Below are 20,962 nucleotides of genomic sequence, written 5' to 3'. Positions count from 1 at the left end.
TGATCAGGAAAGGCATGCTACTTTTGTATGTACTACATCACAAAGATTGAATAATTAGATTTTACAATTTGATATTATTACAACACCCTGGGCTAGTCCACAGAATTCCAGCACCATTTGACCTGGAGTCCTAAACAGTGAAACTTGTTTATTTAAATACCCAAGTCAATTATTATGAACACAATCTTTAATTAAACAGACAAAAAATGTAGCTGTCTATCTACTACCTATTTCCCTAACCCATTCTTTTCTAATTATTCCCCACTTTTTTTTTTCAATATACCGACAGACAAACCAACACAGACAAACCAACACAGACAAACCAACACAAACACTGAGACAGAGGGGAACGGGGGTTTAAAGGGAAAGAAAATATTAATAGAATAAAAGGATAGGGATCTTTGATTCACAGGGATGACTTTCGGTCAATGTCTTTCTGAAGTCCAGGCTTTCAGTTTGGTACTTTCTCCCAGACTAGACCTGATCTGGCAGATTTTACATCATTTCAGGTTCACAGCAAGGATATGCTCAACGCACACTGCTTTCAAAACAATAGATCAGTTCTTTTACTTCAGTCCCTAAAGAGAAACAAGCTACTGGTTTTGATACACTTAAGATCTTGTTTCCACCTACAGAAAGAGAAAACGGCTCCCTTCACTTCTGAGGTCTAATCATTTTTGTGGAAAATTTTCTCGGAAACCTCACCCAGCAAAAACTAATCACTGGCTGTTGTTGGGCAGAACACTGTTAAGGCACATCCCAATTATTGATCCACAGACCAAAACAATAAAATAAATGGGAATGAAGGAAATAGGCAGGAACGACTCTTGTGCTACTTATTTTTCATTTGAAGTCATCTTACCAATGGTCTTTACTGTATAAATGGAAAAATACTGCCCAACTTGTGGAAAGCCCAGGGAATTGCTATTTCATTTTCATTTATAAAATCCATAAACTTGATTGTCAGTGCTGCTCAAGATGGAAACGGGCTAATAAACGTGTTGGTTTCCTGCTTCCACCCGCTCACCCCAGCTCATTTTCCTGGAGGTCGGATGGGGGTGTTGGTAGGACTACCTGCCTACCAATGGTGGTGAGGGGAGGCAATTAAACCAATTAAGTCTATTCACGGAGGCCAATCAGGAATTTCATTGACCTCCAGACTGCTGTTCTCGCATGGTGGAGATCAGTTTAGCTGCCTGGGAGGTGGCAGAATAGCGAGTGGGGTGGAAGGGGGGAGGCAAAGCTCCAGGCTTGTCCTCCCTGTGTGGGTGCATGAGCAGCTGCAGGGCATTGTTGCAGAGGGGCCCATGCCTCACAATTATGGCCAGCTGGATACTCTGGCTCTCCAGTTTTGAGATCACACCGCAGTCCTTAACTGAACGGTGAGCCCATGAATTGGCCTGTCCAGGGAAGATTATGTTTGCAATTTCCCACAAAGTTCAGAATTCTGGCCAGCGTTTGTGCCTGACCGTGGGGTTCAGCGCCTCAGGAAAAATTCTGCCCCATGTTTGGGTGAGATTACTGTCCTCAAACCCAGCTTTGGGAAAGGAGAAAAGAATTGTTGAGTGCAGGAACAAGCTAACCTCTCTTCTCTCGCAAATTTACAGAATGCCTTGACCAACCACTATTCTTTGACTGAGCAAAACCTCACCAGTTAATCACTTCTGGCTGCTATAAAGATACTGCATTGGTTATATTTCAACATCACAGCAGATTTTCACTTGCTTTAAAGTGCTTTCAGGATTTATTTTCCTTTCAGCTGTATAAACTTTGTATTAACCTTAAGCTTTCCAGTTATTTCATTTTAGGGCTGGTGCAACTTTTCTATATGTCACCTAGTTGAGACATGTAGGCCAGAGAGTTCACAGTCTTGATCACCTCCCCATCAGATTCTCCTGGGTAAAATATAGAGGTGATATCCCCAATATTTAGTCCACTTTCTGAGAAGAGCATTTCATAAAGCCACCTTTCCCCCAACAGTTGGATGGCAGACAGCTTAACAATCTGGACTGTAAACAGCCCTGTTTTAGTGCAGGAGAGGAAGTCCAAGAGGAAATGACTCCCTTCACAGTGCAAGGTCATCTATCTCTGACACATTAAACTAAACTAATTGTGCCACATTGGCTTGGAAGCAGACCAGAAATGTGCATTAGTATACACACACACACACACACACACACACACACGTTAAGTTAATCGGGTAGATTGTCATTCTGTCATCTGGGCTTAAAATTACTACTGCTAATCAACCACTGTTAGTTTTTAAAAACAAAATGCAATTACTTCAATTTGCTTGGAAAAATCCACCATTTCTGTGTTCCGCCATAGCATGTGTGCATTTCTGGGAAGCGAGTTTCAACCGAAGCTATTTTAAGAACGATAGTATCATTGACATTTATCCTACTTCCCTCCGTGCGTTTCGAAAGCTGATAATTCCCACCATAATTCTTTGTCACTTCTCCTAATTCTCCTGTGAGCGATTGGTCAATGCTCTCCTATGTGATGTGCGTTTGGACATTTTACTATGCTATAAATACCAGACAAATAGAAACGCTTTCTGGTTTGGCATTTTCGCACATAGTTTTCAGTTCATCAGTTGCCTCACTCGTTCCAGTGGTGAAATGTGTATTTGCACATACGTACATTTTTTTGTTTCCTGAGATGTCAAACATCCTGAAGAACATTGTTCTTTCCGGCACCAGTTGACTTTGGCAGACGTCACTACATGACGAAGAATTTGCATCTACTAGCCATTCAAATTCTGTGCTGAATCATGCCCTTCTCTCTTTTTAATCATTTTTATCATATATACACCCACATTTTCATCATGTATGCACCCACCAACAAATAATCAGCAATAACAAATACGATGGCAATCCCCTGGCCAACTATCCAACCCACTCCCAAATGGCCCCCAACATTTTAAATACAGAACAAGAAAGAAAAAGAATCAAGAATCCAAAATCATCTGGTACATAATCACCAATAACCTATACATTCTAAACCCTCTGTTTCTCTCTCTTTCCCCCCCCCCCCCCCCCCCCCCCACCCCCAATGTTTTGTGTCATCCAATTCTTGAAAATACATGATATAAAATGCCCACGAGTTGTAGGACCCTTCCATTCTTCCCCTCGACTCCAACTTCACTTTCTTGAGCATTGAAAACTCCCAACAGGTCCCCCACCATGCCAAGGCACAGGGCGGAGAAGCTGACCTCCACCCCAACAGAGCCTGCCTTCGGGCGATCAGCGAGGCGAAGGCTAAACTTCTGCCTCTGCACCCACCTCCAACACTGGCTGATCTGACACCCCGAATGGCGTCGAGGGGATCTGGTTCGAACCGCTCATCCACCACCCCCGGGATAACCTTACAAACTTCCCTCCAGTTTCGGAGAGGACCAAAACATATGAACGTGATTTGCCGGGCTCCTCCCGCAGCGTTCACAAACATCCTCCACCCCTCAAAGAGTTGGCTCATCCTCGTGAGGTGCGCTCTGTACACCACCTTCAACTGTATCAGCCCCAATCTCTCACACGAGGTTGAGGCATTTACCCTCCGGAGCACCTCACACCACAACCTCTCCTCCATGCCCTCCCCCAGTTCTTCCTCCCACTTTGTCTTAATCCCCTCCAGCGATACCTTGTCTTTCCCCAGAATCACCCCATAAATTGCCGACACCACCCCCTTCTCCATTCTCTGAACAATGTGGGGGCCGGCACCATTGGAAAACTTTGTACGTCCTTCTTGCTGAAATCTCAGGCCTGCATATATCTAAACTTCTCCCCCTGCCCCAACACACATATATTTCTCCCCCAGCTCCTACAGCCTCGCAGACCAGCCCCTAGAAACATTTAATACACTAACTTCCCTCTTCTCCCATCTCCGATAACTCACATCCCACTTCCCTGGCTCAAACCTATAGATCCCCTGAATCGGCATCTCCTTGACCCTGCCCACGATTTGAAGTACTGCCTCCAGATCTTCAGCGTCGCCACCACCACCGGACTCCCCCGAATATTTTTCTGGGGCCGTCGGGAGCGGCGCTGTTGCCAGCACCCTCAACCCCGGCCCCCCTGCACAAACTCGCCTCCATTCTAACCCACTTGGAGTCTCTTTTCTTGTCTTCTTTTTAAAATTTAGAGTACTCAATTATTTTTTTTTCCAATTAAGGGGCAATTTAGCATGGCCAATCCACCTAACCTGCACATCTTTGGAGTTGTGGGTGTGAAACCCACACAGACACGGGGAGAATGTGCAAACTCCACACGGACAGAGACCCAGGGCCGGGATTCAAACCCGGATCCTCTGTGCCGCACTCCCGGTGCGCCATATGCTGCCCTTGGAGTCTTTCTTTTCTAATCCTACCCACCTTCCTCCCCCAAATAAACAGAATCATGCCCTTTTCTAGGCAGTATAAACATCTTTCTATTACCAGGAATAAATGTTAGATATCGCAATATTGCATCTTTCCCAAATATATATATATATATTTTTTTTTTAAAATTAAGCTTGACCATACTATAAAGCTGTGGCGCACAAAGACTCCGTGAGACGAATAGAGTGAAGTCGATGAGGTTTTATTAAGCGTGTCTGTTCCCCAGCAGCCCGATAGTAAACTGGCCTGCGGGGGAAGGCACCGGCTTCTTATACTTCGCCTTCAGGGCGGAGTATGAGGTCAACGGCCAACAAGGACCCGGGATCTGTCAGCCAATGACATTAGGGCTTCCAGTCCCACATGACCCCCAATACATACTACCACAAAAGCTATGAAGTATTGCAAAGTTATGCAATCAAGCAGGGATTTAGCAGAAATTGCTGCACTTCAAAGTAAATTCAAACAAAAATTTATGTTTTCAATCTTTATTCAAGAACAGCATCAATCTTTTGCTTGTTTGAAATGTAAGTTTGGAATAGTGGAATATTGGGAAGCAGATATTAAGTGTTTTCAACATTCCTCCAGAGACCGATATCTAGAATATTTCCTTACTGGGAAAGAAATGGGATGGCAGTCCATGTCCAAATGTAGAAAGTCCTGGACAATATCCAGGCTTGGGCAAGTGGCAAGTTGCATTCGTGCCATGCAAGTGCCAGGCAATGACCATCCCCTACAAAAGAGTATATAACCATCGTTCCTTGATATTCAATGGCATTGCCATCGCTGAATCCCCCACAATCAACATCCTGGGGATTACCATTGATTAGAAACGGAACTGGACTAGCCATATTAATACTGTGGCTACCAGGTTAGTCAAAGGCATGGATTCCTACAGAAGTAACTCACCACCTGACCCCTCCCCAAAAAGCCTGTTCACCATCTACAAGGTACAAGTCAGGAATGTGATGGAATACTCTCCACTTGCCTGGTGAATGCAGCTCCAACAACACTCCCTCGACACCATCCAGGATTATTACCCCTCCTACAAAGATTCAATCCCACCTATGTGTACCATCTTCAAGATGCACTGCATGAATTTGCCAAGGTTCCTTAGTGCCTTCCAAACCCACAACCGCTATAATCTAGAAGAACCCGAGCAGCAGATACCTGGGAATCACACCACCCGGAGGTTCCCCTCCAAGCCACTGGTAAATATATTGCCATTCCTTCACTCACTGGGGCACAATCCTGGAACTCCCTCCCTAACAGTACTGCTGGTTTACCTACACCTTTGGGACAGCAGCGGTTCAAGAATAAGAAGGCAGCTCATCACCATCACCTTCTGAAAGGCAATTAGGGATGGGCAATAAATGCTGGCCTAACCAGCGACCCCCACATAGAATCATAAATTTACAGTGCTGAAGAAGGCTATTTGGCCGATCGAGTCTGGACAGGCCCTTGAAAGTGCGCTCTACTTAGGCCCACACTATCACCGTAATACAGTAACCCCACTTAACCTTTTGGATACTAAAGAACAATTTAGCATGGCCAGTCCATCTAACCTGCACTACTTTGGACTGTGGGAGGAAACCGGAGCACCCGGAGGAAACCCGTGGAGACATTGGAGAATGTGCAAACCCCAAGATTAGAATTGAACCTGGGTCCCTGGAGCTGGTGAGGTAGCAGCGCTAACCACTGTGCCACCCATCTGTAAATTAATTTTTAAAAGGCTCCATTTTCCTTCAGGGCAACATTGGATTTATGGTACACTTATGTATAGGACTCTTTTCTATTGTGATTTTTAATAGATCACATATATATAGATTATAATAATAGTATTGCCTTTCTAGTATTTATCATTAAATTATGTAGGGTTCAATTATGTGCATTGGGTCGAAATCACCAAGTATATAGGTCATTTGACCATTCCGTTCCCGTGTCCAACGAGGTTGTATCCCAACTCCCTACCTCGCTCCATAGTCCACAATACAGTGGGTTAATAAAAACTCATCGAATACAACTTTAAGTGAATAATTAAGCTAAAATCTGCTGTCTTTTGAGAGGCTCCACACCTTTACCGTGTGAAGAGGGTCTTCTCACTTTTTTTTCTCCTTAATCACCTGGCTTTGATCTGATTTTACAGGTTGTTCCCTTGTCCCAGACTCCCCTACTAGCAGAAAAATGTTTCTAACTACTTTAACCAAAAGAGAAAATGCTGGAAAATCTCAGCAGGTCTGGCAGCATCTGTAGGAAGAGAAGAGTTAACGTTTCGAGTCCAGATGACCCTTTGTCTAACTACTTTAATTTCTTATCAAAATCCTGAAACGTCATTCTTAACTTTAACTATTCCAGGGAATGCAAACATTGTTTATGTAATCTTGCTTCATAATTTAACCTTTGGAGTCGTGGTAATGTTCTAATGAATCTTCATTGTACCCTTCCAAGGTCAATAAATCCTGCACCCCCTCCTCCAATAAATCCTGCACCCCCTCCTCCAAGGTCAGTAAATCCTGCACCCCTCCTCCAATAAATCCTGCACCCCCTCCTCCAAGGTCAGTAAATCCTGCACCCCTCCTCCAATAAATCCTGCACCCCCTCCTCCAAGGTCAGTAAATCCTGCACCCCTCCTCCAATAAATCCTGCACCCCCTCCTCCAAGGTCAGTAAATCCTGCACCCCTCCTCCAAATGGTCACTCAGGTGGTTTCATCTCAACAAATTGATTTCATCCGAACAAACTGCAAATAACTGTTTTGCAAAGCAGTAACATTTTATGAGGGGTGGTACTGAGATGCAAACTCGGCGTCCTACACTTTCTAATGGTAGTATTGATGGTAATCTATTCAGTTTTAAAAATAAGTTATCAGTTGTCTAAACCAGTTGCAACCTACCTATGGAATATGAATTACTATTGCAACTTCTGCTCTCTAAATGTAATTTTTCTTCTTGCAGACATGGTGAATGGTGGAAAGCCAAGTCACTAGTAACTAGAAAAGAGGGATATATTCCTAGCAATTATGTGGCAAACATCAACACACTGGAAACAGAGGAGTATGTTGCTACTATTTCTTTACATTAAATAATATGATTTTTACTCAATAACTTACGAAAATTAAACACCTTTGTCATTTTTTTTAGGTGGTTCTTTAAAGATATCAATCGCAAAGATTCCGAGAGACATCTGTTATCACCTGGAAATAAAACTGGTGCTTTCCTCATTAGGGAGAGTGAAACATCAAAAGGTATGACTTTATAACTGCAACTCAAATTGTATATCTTATCTGCCTGTACTGGATCATCAGGTTATGTCTGATTATTTAGATGTGTTCTGTTCTGGTTAAATCCTCACTGACGTCTATTAAATTCTGTGCAGTTATGCATTCCCCAAATTTCAATTCTCATCCGAGAAATTAGCTGGAAATTATTAACATTGCGCTGAGAAAATCGCCTTCACGGTAATTTTGAGCTATTTGCTGATATGAAGGATAGAAAAATGACTTTCTAACATGAGGATTGAATATTTTTTTTAATGATTTTGTTTTTTGAGAAGTGGGTGTCTCGAATACAAGAGGAAAATAAACCTCTTATTTTAGGAACCCAAGGTTACCATGAAACAATTCCAGGTTATAGGATATGTTCCACTCTCAACATTGTGCGTTAATTCCATTCTCTGAGCTTTACCCATGGGGCTCTTACCTTTGCTGTTCCCCACAGCAGCTATCCTAGATATAGGCTGGAGTTCTCCACTTGGTGGGGTTCTCTTTCATGGCAGCAGCGCATGCCTGCCCACGGGATTCCCAGTGGCGTGGGATGGCTTCAATGGGAAATCCGCCGCCAGCGACCAAAGCACTGCTGAGAAACACACGGCTGGGGGACTGGAGAATCCTGCCCGTCATTAGATATAATGGATGCATCAGGGGTCTCACCTCACCAGTGAGGAATTACAGGGATCTAACCCTCCCACTGGAGAGCAAGCGAGAGCTGCACATCGCCTCTTTTTTGGAAGGCCCACCCCTCCAAAATTAAGTGCCAGTCGGGCATTTTAACTTGACAACAATTGGGCCTTCCATAGGATGACGGACCCCAGGGTCAGAGGTCCTGCCCACTTGGAGTTGCAGCCATTCAGATGCTGTGGGTCAGCAGCAAGGACAGCGGCGTGGCTCTCTGCAGGTACACCCACCCCAATTCCTAATACCAGGTTCTTCAATCATGCATTTAGTGCCTTTGAGCCAAGACATCATGCAGCTACAGAAACTAAGGGAGGGTCACATCTGGTGTACTGTGTACTATTCTGGGTGTCTTAGGATATATTGACCTTTGGAGGAGGGTGCAGGATTTATTGACCTTGGAAGAGTGCAATGAAGATCCATTAGATCATTACCATGACTCCAAAGGGTAAATTATGAAGTAAGCTCACATAAACAATGCTTGCGTTCCCTGGAATAGTTGAAGTTAAGAATTTCATAGAATGTTTCAGGATTTTGAAAATAAATTAAAGTAATTAGAAACTTCTTTCTGCTAGTATGTGAGTCTGAGACAAGGGAACATAACCTGTAAATTCAGATCCAAACCAGGCGATTCAGGAGAAAGACCCTCTTCACACAGTAAGGTGTGGACCCTCTCTCAAAAGACAATAGATTTTAGCTTAATTATTCACTTAAAGTTGTATTCGATGGGTTTTTACTAACACAATGTATTATGGAATATGGAGCTAGGCAGGGAATTGGACAGGTGAACGGAATGGTTAAATGACCAAGATACTTGATGATTTCAACCCAGTGAACATAATTGGACCGTCTATAATTTAATAAATACTAGAAAGGGAATACTATTTTTACAACAGTCGTGCTACTAAATTCACTTTTAAACCCTATTCTGTTCCTCTTCTCAGGTAGTTACTCACTGTCGATGAGAGATTCTGATCCACAGATGGGCGATATAGTTAAACACTACAAGATTCGATGTTTGGACAATGGCGGATTCTATATTTCTCCTAGAATTACATTCGTTGAGCTAAATGAGCTAATTAAACATTATCAAAGTAAGTATTTGCATTTGTACAATATATCTGATCTGTGGATTGATAAGAGTGCATTTTTATTCTAGAGGTGGGTAACAAGTTGGGACATTTCCTGGCTCGGTGCCTGCAAAAGTGAAAATGTCATTTTGGCGGGGGGGACGGGGGACAGACAGTGCGGTAGTGGCAGGTGCAGACTGGAGTCAGCCTGCTGCCTCCCGAAACAGTTCGGAGGTGACCTGAGGGATTGCCGAGTGCTGTGGCAAACTTAAAAGGAACCGCCTCGACGCTCTGGGTTTTCATTGTTTTCTATAATATTTAGCTCTCTAGCCCTCGTCCCTCACGTCCTCTCACTTCCCATGCACTTGTGATGCCCCATCCATGCCACTTGCTGTAACCTCTGGTGTCATTGACTCTATGTGAATGACATCAGTGGTTGTTTTAACCAGAGTCAACATTATGCTTTTGAGGTTGATTTGGTGCTTGATTTACAGTCAAGGCACTGTTTCCACCAATCGGTTCTGTTAGTGTCAGCTTTTGGGAAGGTCAAGTTGGATTCAGACTTTCTGCCGGTTCTGCTTATGAGGGATTGGTTCTCCCTGCTCTGTTGATCTATGTCGCCTTCAGGTGACATCCATCGCCTCCTTCTCTATTTCACCATCTAATCCAGGAATTTGGATGGTGTAGGAGATGGGTCCAGTCTGTGCTATGATCATGGCAGGAACCCATTTTTCACCCTTGGTATAGTCTCTTGCCAGAACGTCACGTTCCTGGAAAGACACCGCAATTTGCTTGTTTCCCCGCCGTGATCTGATTCTGTTGCTTTTTCTGGATGATTTATTTTGTCTTGGGTGGTTTTAATACGTTGAATGCAGTACGCAATTGTTGTTTCATCATCAGTAATGCCAGAGAAACATTTGCTATTGAGTGAGCAGTGTTCCTGTGCATGAGCAGGAATTGACTCAAACGTTTGGTCAACAAACCTTGTTCCCTGGTTACCTTTGCTTTTGAGAAATGAACCATGGTCCGTTATCACTCACCAGTTGCTCAGGGAAACTGCTAAAGATTGTTCCCAATCTCTCAATTGTCTTCTCTGATGAGGTCAACTTCGTATTGATGGCAACTTCTGGCCACTTTAAATGAGTGCTGACTGTAATTAAAAGCATGCATCCTTCAAATGGTCCTGTGTAAACGGCATGTACCCATTTACCAACCCTCCCCCTGGCCATTCCTATAAATGTAATGGTTGGAGGTTTCACACCTTCACAAGACAAATACGTTTTGCCTCCTTCTCTATTTCATCTAATCCAGGCCCTCAGACATAGCTCCTTGCTATCTCATTCATTCTCAATTCCACAATGGCCCTCGTGTAATTGGTTCCACACTCGTTGTCTTAATGGTGGTGGCATGATTAGACTAATTCCCCACGCATCATCCTACCTGTACAGATAACTAAAATCTTCGAGTGAAATATGACTTCAAAGCAAGGTTTACTCCTGAGGCCTTGCGAAGCACCATGTCCGTTACCTCTGTGAATATTGGATCACTTTGGATCTTCTACTTCACTTGTCCTAAGGTGACTGGAATATTGTCTATCTGTTCAAAGTACAAGGTACATCAGCTTAAACTACTTGTTGACAAGCTAGTTGGTAAGGGTAGTTGGGAAAGCCCATCTGCATTACCATAAAGGCTTTACTGGCGATACTTCGTACTATATGTATGTGCTAACAACGATGCCCATCTCTGCTTTCTGCTCATTGCGGGTGATGGAATCCCTGTATGCGGTCCAAAGATTTATGGTAATGGACAATGATCAATCAATAATGCGAATTTCGCCTATGGCCATACTAGTCTGAAAAAATAATGTGAATTTCCTCCTGTACAGGAATTGATGGAACCTTTAATCGCCAAGATAATTCCAGAGGCTTTTCTTGATTTTGTATATTATTTTCCGCTTTACTCAACGTTCTGAACGCAAAGGCTATAATTTCTCTTCACCTGAAGGCATGTTGTGGGATACCACTGCCCCAACACCATAGCGTGATGTGTCACACACTGTTGTCGGAGTAGGTTTGGATTGAAATATGCCAGGACTTCAGACTTGAGCAGTGCCTCCTTGGCTTGCATGAATGCTTTCTCACATTGATCCACCCACTTCCACTTTTTATTTTGACACGGTAGGGTTTCAAAATGGCCACTAAATTGGGAACAAACGTTCCATAGTAATTAAGTAAGCCTAAGAAGGATCGAAGTTGGTTAACATCTGAGGTGCTGGTGCCTCAGTAATAGCTTTGGCCTTTGAAGGAGACGGGTGGCATTGTTTACATGTCCTAAATATTCAATTGAAGATCGGAAAATGTTGTATTTGTCCTTCAGGACTCTTAATCCATAATCCTCTAACCTTTATAATGTAGCATCCAGGTAGCAAAAATGTTCGTTCTTCCTCCTCTTTACCAGTAACCAGAATGTTATCCAGGAAACAATGACTCCTCCTTGACCCGCTTAAGATTTAGGCCATTGCTCTTTGGAACAATGTTGGAACTGAAGTGATGCCAAATGGTAAATAATTCTGTGTCACAATCATCAGGAACTGTTGCGACTCCTGATCTAGGTTCATTTGCAGGTATGCTTGACATGGGTTAATCTTGCTAAAATATTGTTCTCCAGCCAAACCTGCGAATAGTTCACTAACGAGGGGTAGAGGGCATTGTTCCGCACAAAGAACAGGATTAATAGTTACTTTGAAGTCACCACCAATCCCTTTGGATCTGTTTTTTTGTTTGTTTTTGCAGCCAGTACAATTGGGGTAGGTTCCAAGACTCTGATCTTCACCAATCGTCCCAAATCTGCCTCTATTGTCTTTAAGCATTTCACCTGACTTCCTCCTTTGATCTTCAACTTCACTAAGATAGCTAACTACACTAAATACACAACACAAAGGTCCCTGTGGATACACTGGTGATTGATCTCTAAGCAGATCCAAATCCAGTTATCATAAAAGCAAAGTCCGGAAGATCTGAAATGAAAACAAGCTGCTGGAAAAACTCACTCCCAGTCTTGGTAGCATCTGTGGAGGTTGAGGGAGTTGACGAAGATTCAGATTCGACTCCAAACATAACTGTTTCTCGCTCCATAGATGCTGCCAGGCCTGCTAAGCTTTCCGACACTTGTTTTTCTAAATCCGTCGATAACTGTTTTCTGACAATTCTTCCAGCTAATTTTCAAGTGGAGTATGTTACCACTAACACTATATATTCCAGTCTTGTAGAGAAACGTGGAACTCCATGGATCCTCGGTTGGTGTCAGCACTCAAGACTCAGCCCCCTGTTTTACAATAAAATGAACCTGGGTAACTACGGGCCCAGTGATGTCAGGAATAGGGTAGATGCTGGAGGGTATCATCCACTGACCAGAGAATTAACATAAAAACAGTGGCTGCAGGGGCAGGTCATATGCTGAGTACTCTGCATCAAATAACTCGCTCCTGATTCCCAAACTTCTGTCCACTATCAAGTCAAGAGTGTGAGCTTGCCTGCAGAAGTGCAGATCCAGCAAAACTCAGAAGTATGACACGATCCAAGGTAAAGCAGCCCACTTGATCGGTTCCCCATCCATCACCTTAAATATTCATTCCTACCCCCACTGGAAGGGGGGGGGTTGTGGAGAGAGGAGATTAAATCCATTGTCTGCCCATTCAACACATAATTGATAATACTATAAACTGCCAAAACCACCAGCCCATTATGAATTTCTATCATGTTTAAGAAGTACGATTGTGCATAAATATACTGAATATTTTGCTTCATCTCTATCCAACTAAATCTGCCAAGTGAAATGAAAATCGCTTATTGTCACAAGTAGGCTTCAAATGAAGCTACTGTGAAAAGCCCCTAGTCTCCACATTCCGGCGCCTGTTCAGGGAGGCTGGTACGGGAATCGAACCGTGCTGCTGGCCTGCCTTGGTCTGCTTTCAAAGCCAGTGATTTAGCCCTGTGCTAAACAGCCCCTACTGACCAAGTCAGTAGGAAATTGGCTATTTGTATAATGGCATGATTCACGTGACCTTGTGGTAGTCAATTCTGAAGCATTCAGTGCAACCCAGAATGATGTGGAAGAAAAACATGCTACAACTGCACTAGCAACAACTTGTATAGCACCTGTAATGATAAATTCCGCAATGCACGATATAACAGAGCCAAATGAGGGGATACTGGGTCAGATAACCAAAAGCTTGATCAAGAGGTAGGTCTGAAGGAATATATTAAGAGAAAAGCAAGGTAGAGACACAGAGGTGCAAGGAGGGGATTCTAGAGCTGAGGGTTTGGGCAGCAGAAGGCACGGTCACGAATGTTGGCGATTGGAGATGTATAATGGGCCAGAATTGGAGGATATTTTGGAGGCTTGTAGGACTGAGGAGATTAGGGATGTGCCAATATGTAAAATTCTACAAAAAGAAAACCATTATTTCCAATTTACTGCAGTGCATCATGTAATGAACTAGCCTAGAAAAGAATTTTAATATTGAAGAAAATAAATCTGTCATGCATAGTATTTCAGCTTAAACTCTTTGCTTTAATCAACAGGACAGGCTGATGGCCTGTGTCGAAAGCTTGGATCTCCCTGTCTTAGCCCCAAACCACAAAAACCATGGGATAAAGATGCATGGGAAATTCCACGTGATTCTGTGAAGTTAGTTAAGAAGCTCGGAGCTGGACAATTTGGAGAAGTGTGGATGGGTATGTGACTTGAGGTTACCTGGTTAATATAAATATATATCAAACTGAAATTAAATCCTGGGCGTGGTTCTCTGGCCTTGTTGCACTCTCGCTTGAACGAAATGCCATGACTAAGAGATGTTTAACTTCACCACCTCTATGATAGCATATTCATTCAGAAGGTTGAATGGGCCAGTATTGATTGGTCTTCAAGTCAGAAGTGTATCCAATTTGTGATCCACTATCTTAAATTTGTCCCAAGGCATGACACAGTCGGTGACGGCCATGGCAAAATTGGGATTTATTGTTTTTTCGAAAATATTTTATTGAGGCATTTATAGTTGTAACTTTTTAACATTCTAAATAGAGAGATCCAACACACACACAAACCCCACAATAGCATACCCAACTCCCCCCAACTTTAAACCCTAACTACCCATACATTAGATTCCCTGCCCTTGTGCGTCACTTCCATGCCTCCCCCTGTATCTCTCACCTTTCCCAATCTCTTTCGCCGCCGCCTGTTTCCTCAGCTAGTGCGCCAGCATCCTGCTGGCATTTTCCCCATATTCATACACCGCCCCCTTTACCCTCCTCAGCTGTCCATCCTCATTACCTGTGGACAGGAGCCCATATTCCAGCTGCAGTCTCTGACGTTCCTTCAAAAGCCCGTCATCCGGAGACTCAGTGAACTTCCTGTGCACTTGTAAAATTTTGCCTACCAGCCTGTCCAACTCTGCCTGCTCAGAATTCTCCTTATGGGCCTGAATTGAGATGAATTCCCCCCCCTAATAACCACCTTCAGTGCCTCCCAAACCACCCCTGCCGAAACCTCACCAGTGTCATTGATCCCTGTATATCCCCCAAATGCCCCCCTCACCCGTTCGCATACCTCCTCCTCTGCCAGCAGCCCCAGATCCAACCTCCATTGTGGGCACTGGGCCTTTCCCTTGCTGACTTGCAAGTCCACTCAATGCGGGGCATGGTCTGACACCACTATTGCTGAATATTCAGTATCTATCACCTCAGCCAGCATCCTTTCAACCATCACAAAGAAGTCTATCCAGGAATACACCTTATGCACATGGGAGTAGAATGAAAACTCCTTACTCCTCTGCCTCCCAAATCTCCATGAATCGACCCCCCCCCCCCCCCCGCCCCCCATGCTCTCCGTGAACCCCCGAAGCTCACTTGCCATAGCTGATACCTTCCCAGATCTAGAACTCAACTGGTCGAACCTTGGATCCAGACTGTATTAAAATCTCCCCCTATAATCAGTCGATGTGAATGGGGAGGCCCCAATAATTCACCCTACATGAATGAACGATCACCATTTTTATTTGTGCTGGTTTCCTAGGGTTTCCACTAATTTTCCATTCCTCCATCAAGAGGACAACTGCAAAGGTTCTACCTCTTTTTTTTTTTTTTTTTTTTTTAAAGGAATGCGTACTTGCTGGAATGGCCTGGAGTTGTACAACTCCAACTTGGGGATGGAGAAAGTAGTACTCGGCCTTCATCGCTTAACATACCATTGGCCTGGCCTTACCATTGGCCAGAAACTGAACTGGAATAGGTCAGGTTGGAAATTCATGAGACAGATAATTCACCACCTGACTCTCCAAAGCCAGCACATCATGTACAAGGCATACATCAGGATTATGGTGGCATACCCTTAACTTGCCTGGTTGAGTGCAGCTCAACTACACTCTTAAGCTCAACACTATCCAGGGCAAAGCATCTCACTTGATTGGCACACCATTCGCCAACTTAAACATTCGCAATGCAGCAAATGGCCAAGGCTCCTTCAACAGCATCTTCCAAACCTGTCACCAAAGGGCAACAAATACTTGTGATTGCCGTTACTTCACTGTTGGTGAATAAAAATCCTGCAACTCCCCTCCTACACCACATGGGCGGCAGAGTTCCAGGTCAATTGGGGATGCTGAAAAAAGCTAGCTTTGCCGATGACACCCATACCCATGAAAGAATTTTTTAAAGAATTGACAGCAACCTGGAATATATTTGTCCTCTCTGCCTATTGAGGGATTTGGAGGGTTGAAAGAACAAAGGGTGAAGAAAGTATAGCATCTTTTTTTTTTTTGTTGAGTTTATTATTGGACCTGGTTATGGTTTACGATATCTTGTTTTCAAGCAAGGCTGTAAAATCAGTGCTTCAAATTTTATGCTGCCAAAAGTTGTGTTGGCACAATACATGTTTGAGCTTAATGCTTCGTAAAACCTTGTTGTCCTGTGTTTTCAGTCAATGAATTAATGAGATACCAATGCACATATGATTTTATGGGAATCAACTGGTAATGTTATAAAATTGCATAAAACACATGGAAACATTGCTATGTCCTCAATGGGGGAGGTGGGGGGGAAGAAGAGATGTAACTGTGGGTTACATCTCTTCTTTCTTTCCCCTGCCCCCCCACCCCCACCTCCCCCATTGAGGACGCTGCAATGTTTCCATGTGTTTTCTGCAATTTTCCGGCGGCGGAGGTGGCTCATCATCGGCTGCCAGCTAGATGCCTGTTGACGAGCGTTCGGTATTGCGTGCCTGTCCCACTGCCGGGGAACACACCCTCTGGCTCATTTATTGACTTGAAGTTTAATGAGCCCTCCCATTCCAGAGGCAGCACAGTGGGCATCATCAGGATAGAGCAGTTTTACATAAATAAAACTTTGAAGTCCATTGCAAGTGTTAGAGAGGTTGACTTTTTCCAGTCTCATCCTCTGCCCTTTCACTATATAACAGTGCTCAGTCTCTGGGTCAACAATGTGCAGGTGAGCTGTGCACTGGTTGCTGAATGCAAAATGAACAGCAGTAAAACCTTGAAATGCCATAAATAATGATTCAACTATTAAATGACTGCTAAATGCTGACACTTGACAGTGCATGGAATTACGAGATGAAAAGTATCATTTAGTTTTCATATTCTTATTACAAAGACAATGGTGAAACTACCATTTGACATTCATTTCATTCAATTCCGATTTAAAAGTATTGATTGAGATACATTCTATTGATCCCAAGTGGAACATTGATGGAAGGCATGATGTGGAGATGCCGGTGTTGGACTGGGGTGAGCACAGTAAGAATCTTACAACACCAGGTTAAAGTCCAACAGGTTTGTTTCAATGTCACTAGCTTTCGGAGCGCTGCTCCTTTCTCAGGTGAATGAAGAGGTATGTTCCAGAAACATATATATAGACAAAGTCAAAGATGCAAGACAATGCTTTGAATGCGAGCATTTGCAGGTAATGTCTTTACAGATCCAGAGATAGGGGTAACCCCAGGTTAAAGAGGTGTGAATTGCCTCCAGCCAGGACAGTTGGTAGGATTTTGCAAGCCCAGGCCAGATGGTGGGGGATGAATGTAATGTGACATGAATCCAAGGTCCCGGTTGAGGCCGTACTCACGTGTGCGGAACTTGGCTAGAGGTTTCTGCTCGGCAATTTTGCGTTGTTGCGTGTCCTGAAGGCCGCCTTGGAGAACGCTTACCAGGAGATCGGAGGCTGAATGCCCTTGACTGCTGAAGTGTTCCCCGACTGGAAGGGAACATTCCTGCCTGGCGATTGTGGTGGGAAGTCCGTTCATTCGTTGTTGCATGGTCTCGCCAATGTACCACGCTTCGGGACATCCTTTCCTGCAGCGTATGAGGTGGACAACGTTGGCCGAGTCGCACGAGTATGTACCGCGTACCTGGTGGGTGGTGTTCTCACGTGTAATGGTGGTATCCATGTCGATGATCTGGCACGTCTTTCAGAGAACATCTTTCTGGAACATACCTCTTCATTCACCTGAGGAAGGAGCAGTGCTCCGAAAGCTAGGGTTTGAAACAAACCTGTTGGACTTTAACCTGGTGTTATTCTTACCATAGATGGAAGAGGCTAGACATTCTGCACATGTTATAAGTTTTTATGTCCCAGCAAATTGCCATAATATTAGTTTAGCATCTAGTAATTCAAGCCATACGTTCTTTGATTCTATTGTTTGTTGGCATGACATCATTCACTGTATGAAATGCAAATTACATTGTTTTTCACACTGTTGAATGTTTAACAGTTTTTACATGAAACTGATATCAATTCCAGGAAGCTTTTACTTCAGAAATAAAATATGCAGGGTGGACTGAAGTGCAAGATGTTTCCTCTAACTTGTGCAGCTAGTGTAACGTATACAGGGTGAAGCTCTTCCTTTTGTCATTGTTGTTGCAAGTAGCACAGTGCATAAGGTAGCAGTGCACATTTCCCCTCTTTCTATTTCTGTCAACTATTCCTTTACATTGTAACATAGAATCATAAAATTTACAGTGCAGAAGGAGGCCATTCAGCCCATAATGAGTCTGCACCAGCTCATGGAAAGAGCACCCTACTTTAAGCCCACACCTCCACCCATCCGCATAACCCCACCTAACCATTTGAGCAATAAGGGCAGCACGGTAGCATAGTTCTTAGCACAGTTGCTTCACAGCTCCAGGGTCCCAGGTTTGATTCCCGGCTGGGTCACTGGCTGTGCAGAGTCTGCACGTTCTCCCCGTGTATGCATGGGTTTCCTCCGGGTGCTCTGGTTTCCTCCCACAGTCCAAAGATGTGCAGGTTAGGTGGATTGGCCATGATAAATTGCCCATAGTGTCCAAAAAAGGTGAGGTGGGGTTACAGGGATAGGGGGGAGGAATGGGCTTAAGTAGGGTGCTCTTTCCAAGTGCCGATGCAGACTCGATGGGCCAAATGGCCTCTTTCTGCACTGTTGATTCTATCATGGCCAATCCACCTAACCTGCCCATCTTTGGACTGTGGGAGGGAAACAGAACATCCAGAGGAAACCCCCACAGACACTGGGAGAAACCCTGAGGCCAGAATTGAACCCAGGTCCCCGGAGCTGTGAGGCAGCAGTGCCGTCCGTTTCTTACTATGACGGGGTAATGGGAAAATAAACACTTTTTGATGGTGAGCATTTGGGGATTTCGGTTACAGAATATCTTCTACACAATCATTTCAATTTTATATTGTCCCGCTTTAGGCCATTTGCAACAAACTGCAATTTGAAAATGGCTTTAATGGCACAGAAACTTTGATCAGTGTTCTTTTACACAGTAAAGAACTAGTTTTGAGGACATATTTTGAGGACATGTAGTGATGGGGAGGAGGTTTTATCTGTTGCCTACCTCTGTTGAAATTGCAAATGAATGATTAAGGTTTGATTTTGCTATTAATAGGAGAGAGGAGTTTTTCCTGTAGATGAATAAACTTTGTACAACCTTTTTGTTCATTGGATGTGAGTGTTGTTGGCTAGGCCAGCATTTATTGCCCATCTCTAATTGGCCTTGTTCCAGAGGGTATTTGAGAGTCACCACATGTCTGGAGTCACATGGTAAGGATGGCAGATTTCCTTCCCTAAAGGGCATTAGTGAACCAGATGAGTTTTTACTACAATCGTTTTGTGGTCCTACTGCATTTTTAAATTCCAGAGTATCTGGAACTACTAGTCCACTGGCAATACCATTTGTGTCACCATTTTCCCTAGTACTGTTAGGACCATATAACTATCATCTGGGAGTGTTGTTGGTCAGGGTAGATTGTGGTGTTGATTTATGGCCTTCTATCTGGGGACACTGAGAAATTTGTCTTTGAAATGATTAACAAACTCATGAAGGAGATAAATAAGGTGGATCTAGCCTATTATGGTGCAAATTATACATAGCCCATTGTGAAGGAGTGTTCATTTGCTTATTTTCCATTCTTTTAATCTTCAAAAAAATCAGTCAGAGCTGTCATGGCAACTATGTATCAGTAATTTCCCATTGAGATTCAAGACCAATTAAGCAGGAGCTGAAGCAACCATTGGCACTTGTGATAGATGGATAGCACTGTTGCTTCACAGCTCCATGGTCCCAGGTTCGATTCCTAGCTTCGGTCACTGTCTGTGTGGAGTCTGCACGTTCTCCCTGTGTCTGCGTGGGTTTCCTCCGGGTGCTCCAGTTTCCTCCCACAAGTCCCGAAAGACATGCTGTTAGGTAATTTGGACATTCTGAATTCTCCCTCTGGTGCACCCAAACAGGCGCCGGAGTGTGGCGACTAGGGGCTTTTCACAGTAACTTCATTGCAGTGTTAATGTCAGCCTACTTGTGACAATAAAGAGTATTATTCAGGGTTTCATGAATCAAATTGTAAACTAACAGGAATCTGGTGAAAGCCTTTTTTATTCCAATGTAGCTGACCAGAGGCAACATAAAAGTTGATCTGTTTGAGCAGGGGGAAATGTTTAGATACATGCAGGTTTGAAATTTTACTAGAAAGGAGATACAGAGATTCCCGGTGGAACCGGCCTCCCATTTGCTGGAGGAGGTGCTGACGACGGGGGGACTGGAGAAGGGGGTAGTGTCGGTGATTTACGGGGCTATTTGGGAAGAGGAGAAGGCACCACTGGAAGGGATCAAAGCAAAGTGGGGGGAAGAGTTGTGAGAGGATATGGAGGAGGGGCTCTGGTGTCAGGTGCTCCGGAGAGTGAACGCCTCTACCTCGTGCCCGAGATTGGGGCTGATACAACTAAAATGACAGCAGTGCGGGTACAATTGCTGTACCGGCCTCCCCGAACAGGTGCCGGAATGTGGTGACTAGGGGATTTTCACAGTAACTATTATTAGAGATGTGTGTGAACATTGCGGGGGGCGGCCTGCAAATCATGTTCATATGTTTTGGTCCTGTCCAAAGGTGGAGGATTACTGGAAGGAGGTTTTTAGGATAATCTCAAAGTGGTGCACGTGAAACTGGACCAGGGCTCTTGGGAGGCCATATTCGTGGTGTCGGACCAGCCGGGGTTGGAAACGGGTGCGGTAGCAGATGTTGTAGCC

General features: G+C 44.0%; 1 protein-coding gene across 2 annotated transcripts in view; it reads left to right on the top strand.

Moving 5' to 3' along the window:
* Nucleotides 1-20,962, top strand: part of lyn (LYN proto-oncogene, Src family tyrosine kinase) — a 167,781-nt gene that overhangs the window by 97,138 nt on the left and 49,681 nt on the right. For both annotated transcript variants that reach the window (XM_072467747.1, XM_072467746.1), the window contains exons 5-8: nucleotides 7,326-7,424; nucleotides 7,512-7,615; nucleotides 9,265-9,414; nucleotides 13,974-14,126. In XM_072467747.1, coding sequence (XP_072323848.1) covers nucleotides 7,326-7,424; nucleotides 7,512-7,615; nucleotides 9,265-9,414; nucleotides 13,974-14,126 — 506 coding nt within the window. The remainder of the gene's footprint in view (nucleotides 1-7,325; nucleotides 7,425-7,511; nucleotides 7,616-9,264; nucleotides 9,415-13,973; nucleotides 14,127-20,962) is intronic.

Source organism: Scyliorhinus torazame, chromosome 11, assembly GCF_047496885.1.
Source record: "Scyliorhinus torazame isolate Kashiwa2021f chromosome 11, sScyTor2.1, whole genome shotgun sequence".
Taxonomy (NCBI): Eukaryota; Metazoa; Chordata; class Chondrichthyes; order Carcharhiniformes; family Scyliorhinidae; genus Scyliorhinus; species Scyliorhinus torazame.
The sequence above is the reverse complement of the archived record's forward strand: the minus strand, read 5'-3'. Positions and strand labels throughout refer to the sequence as shown.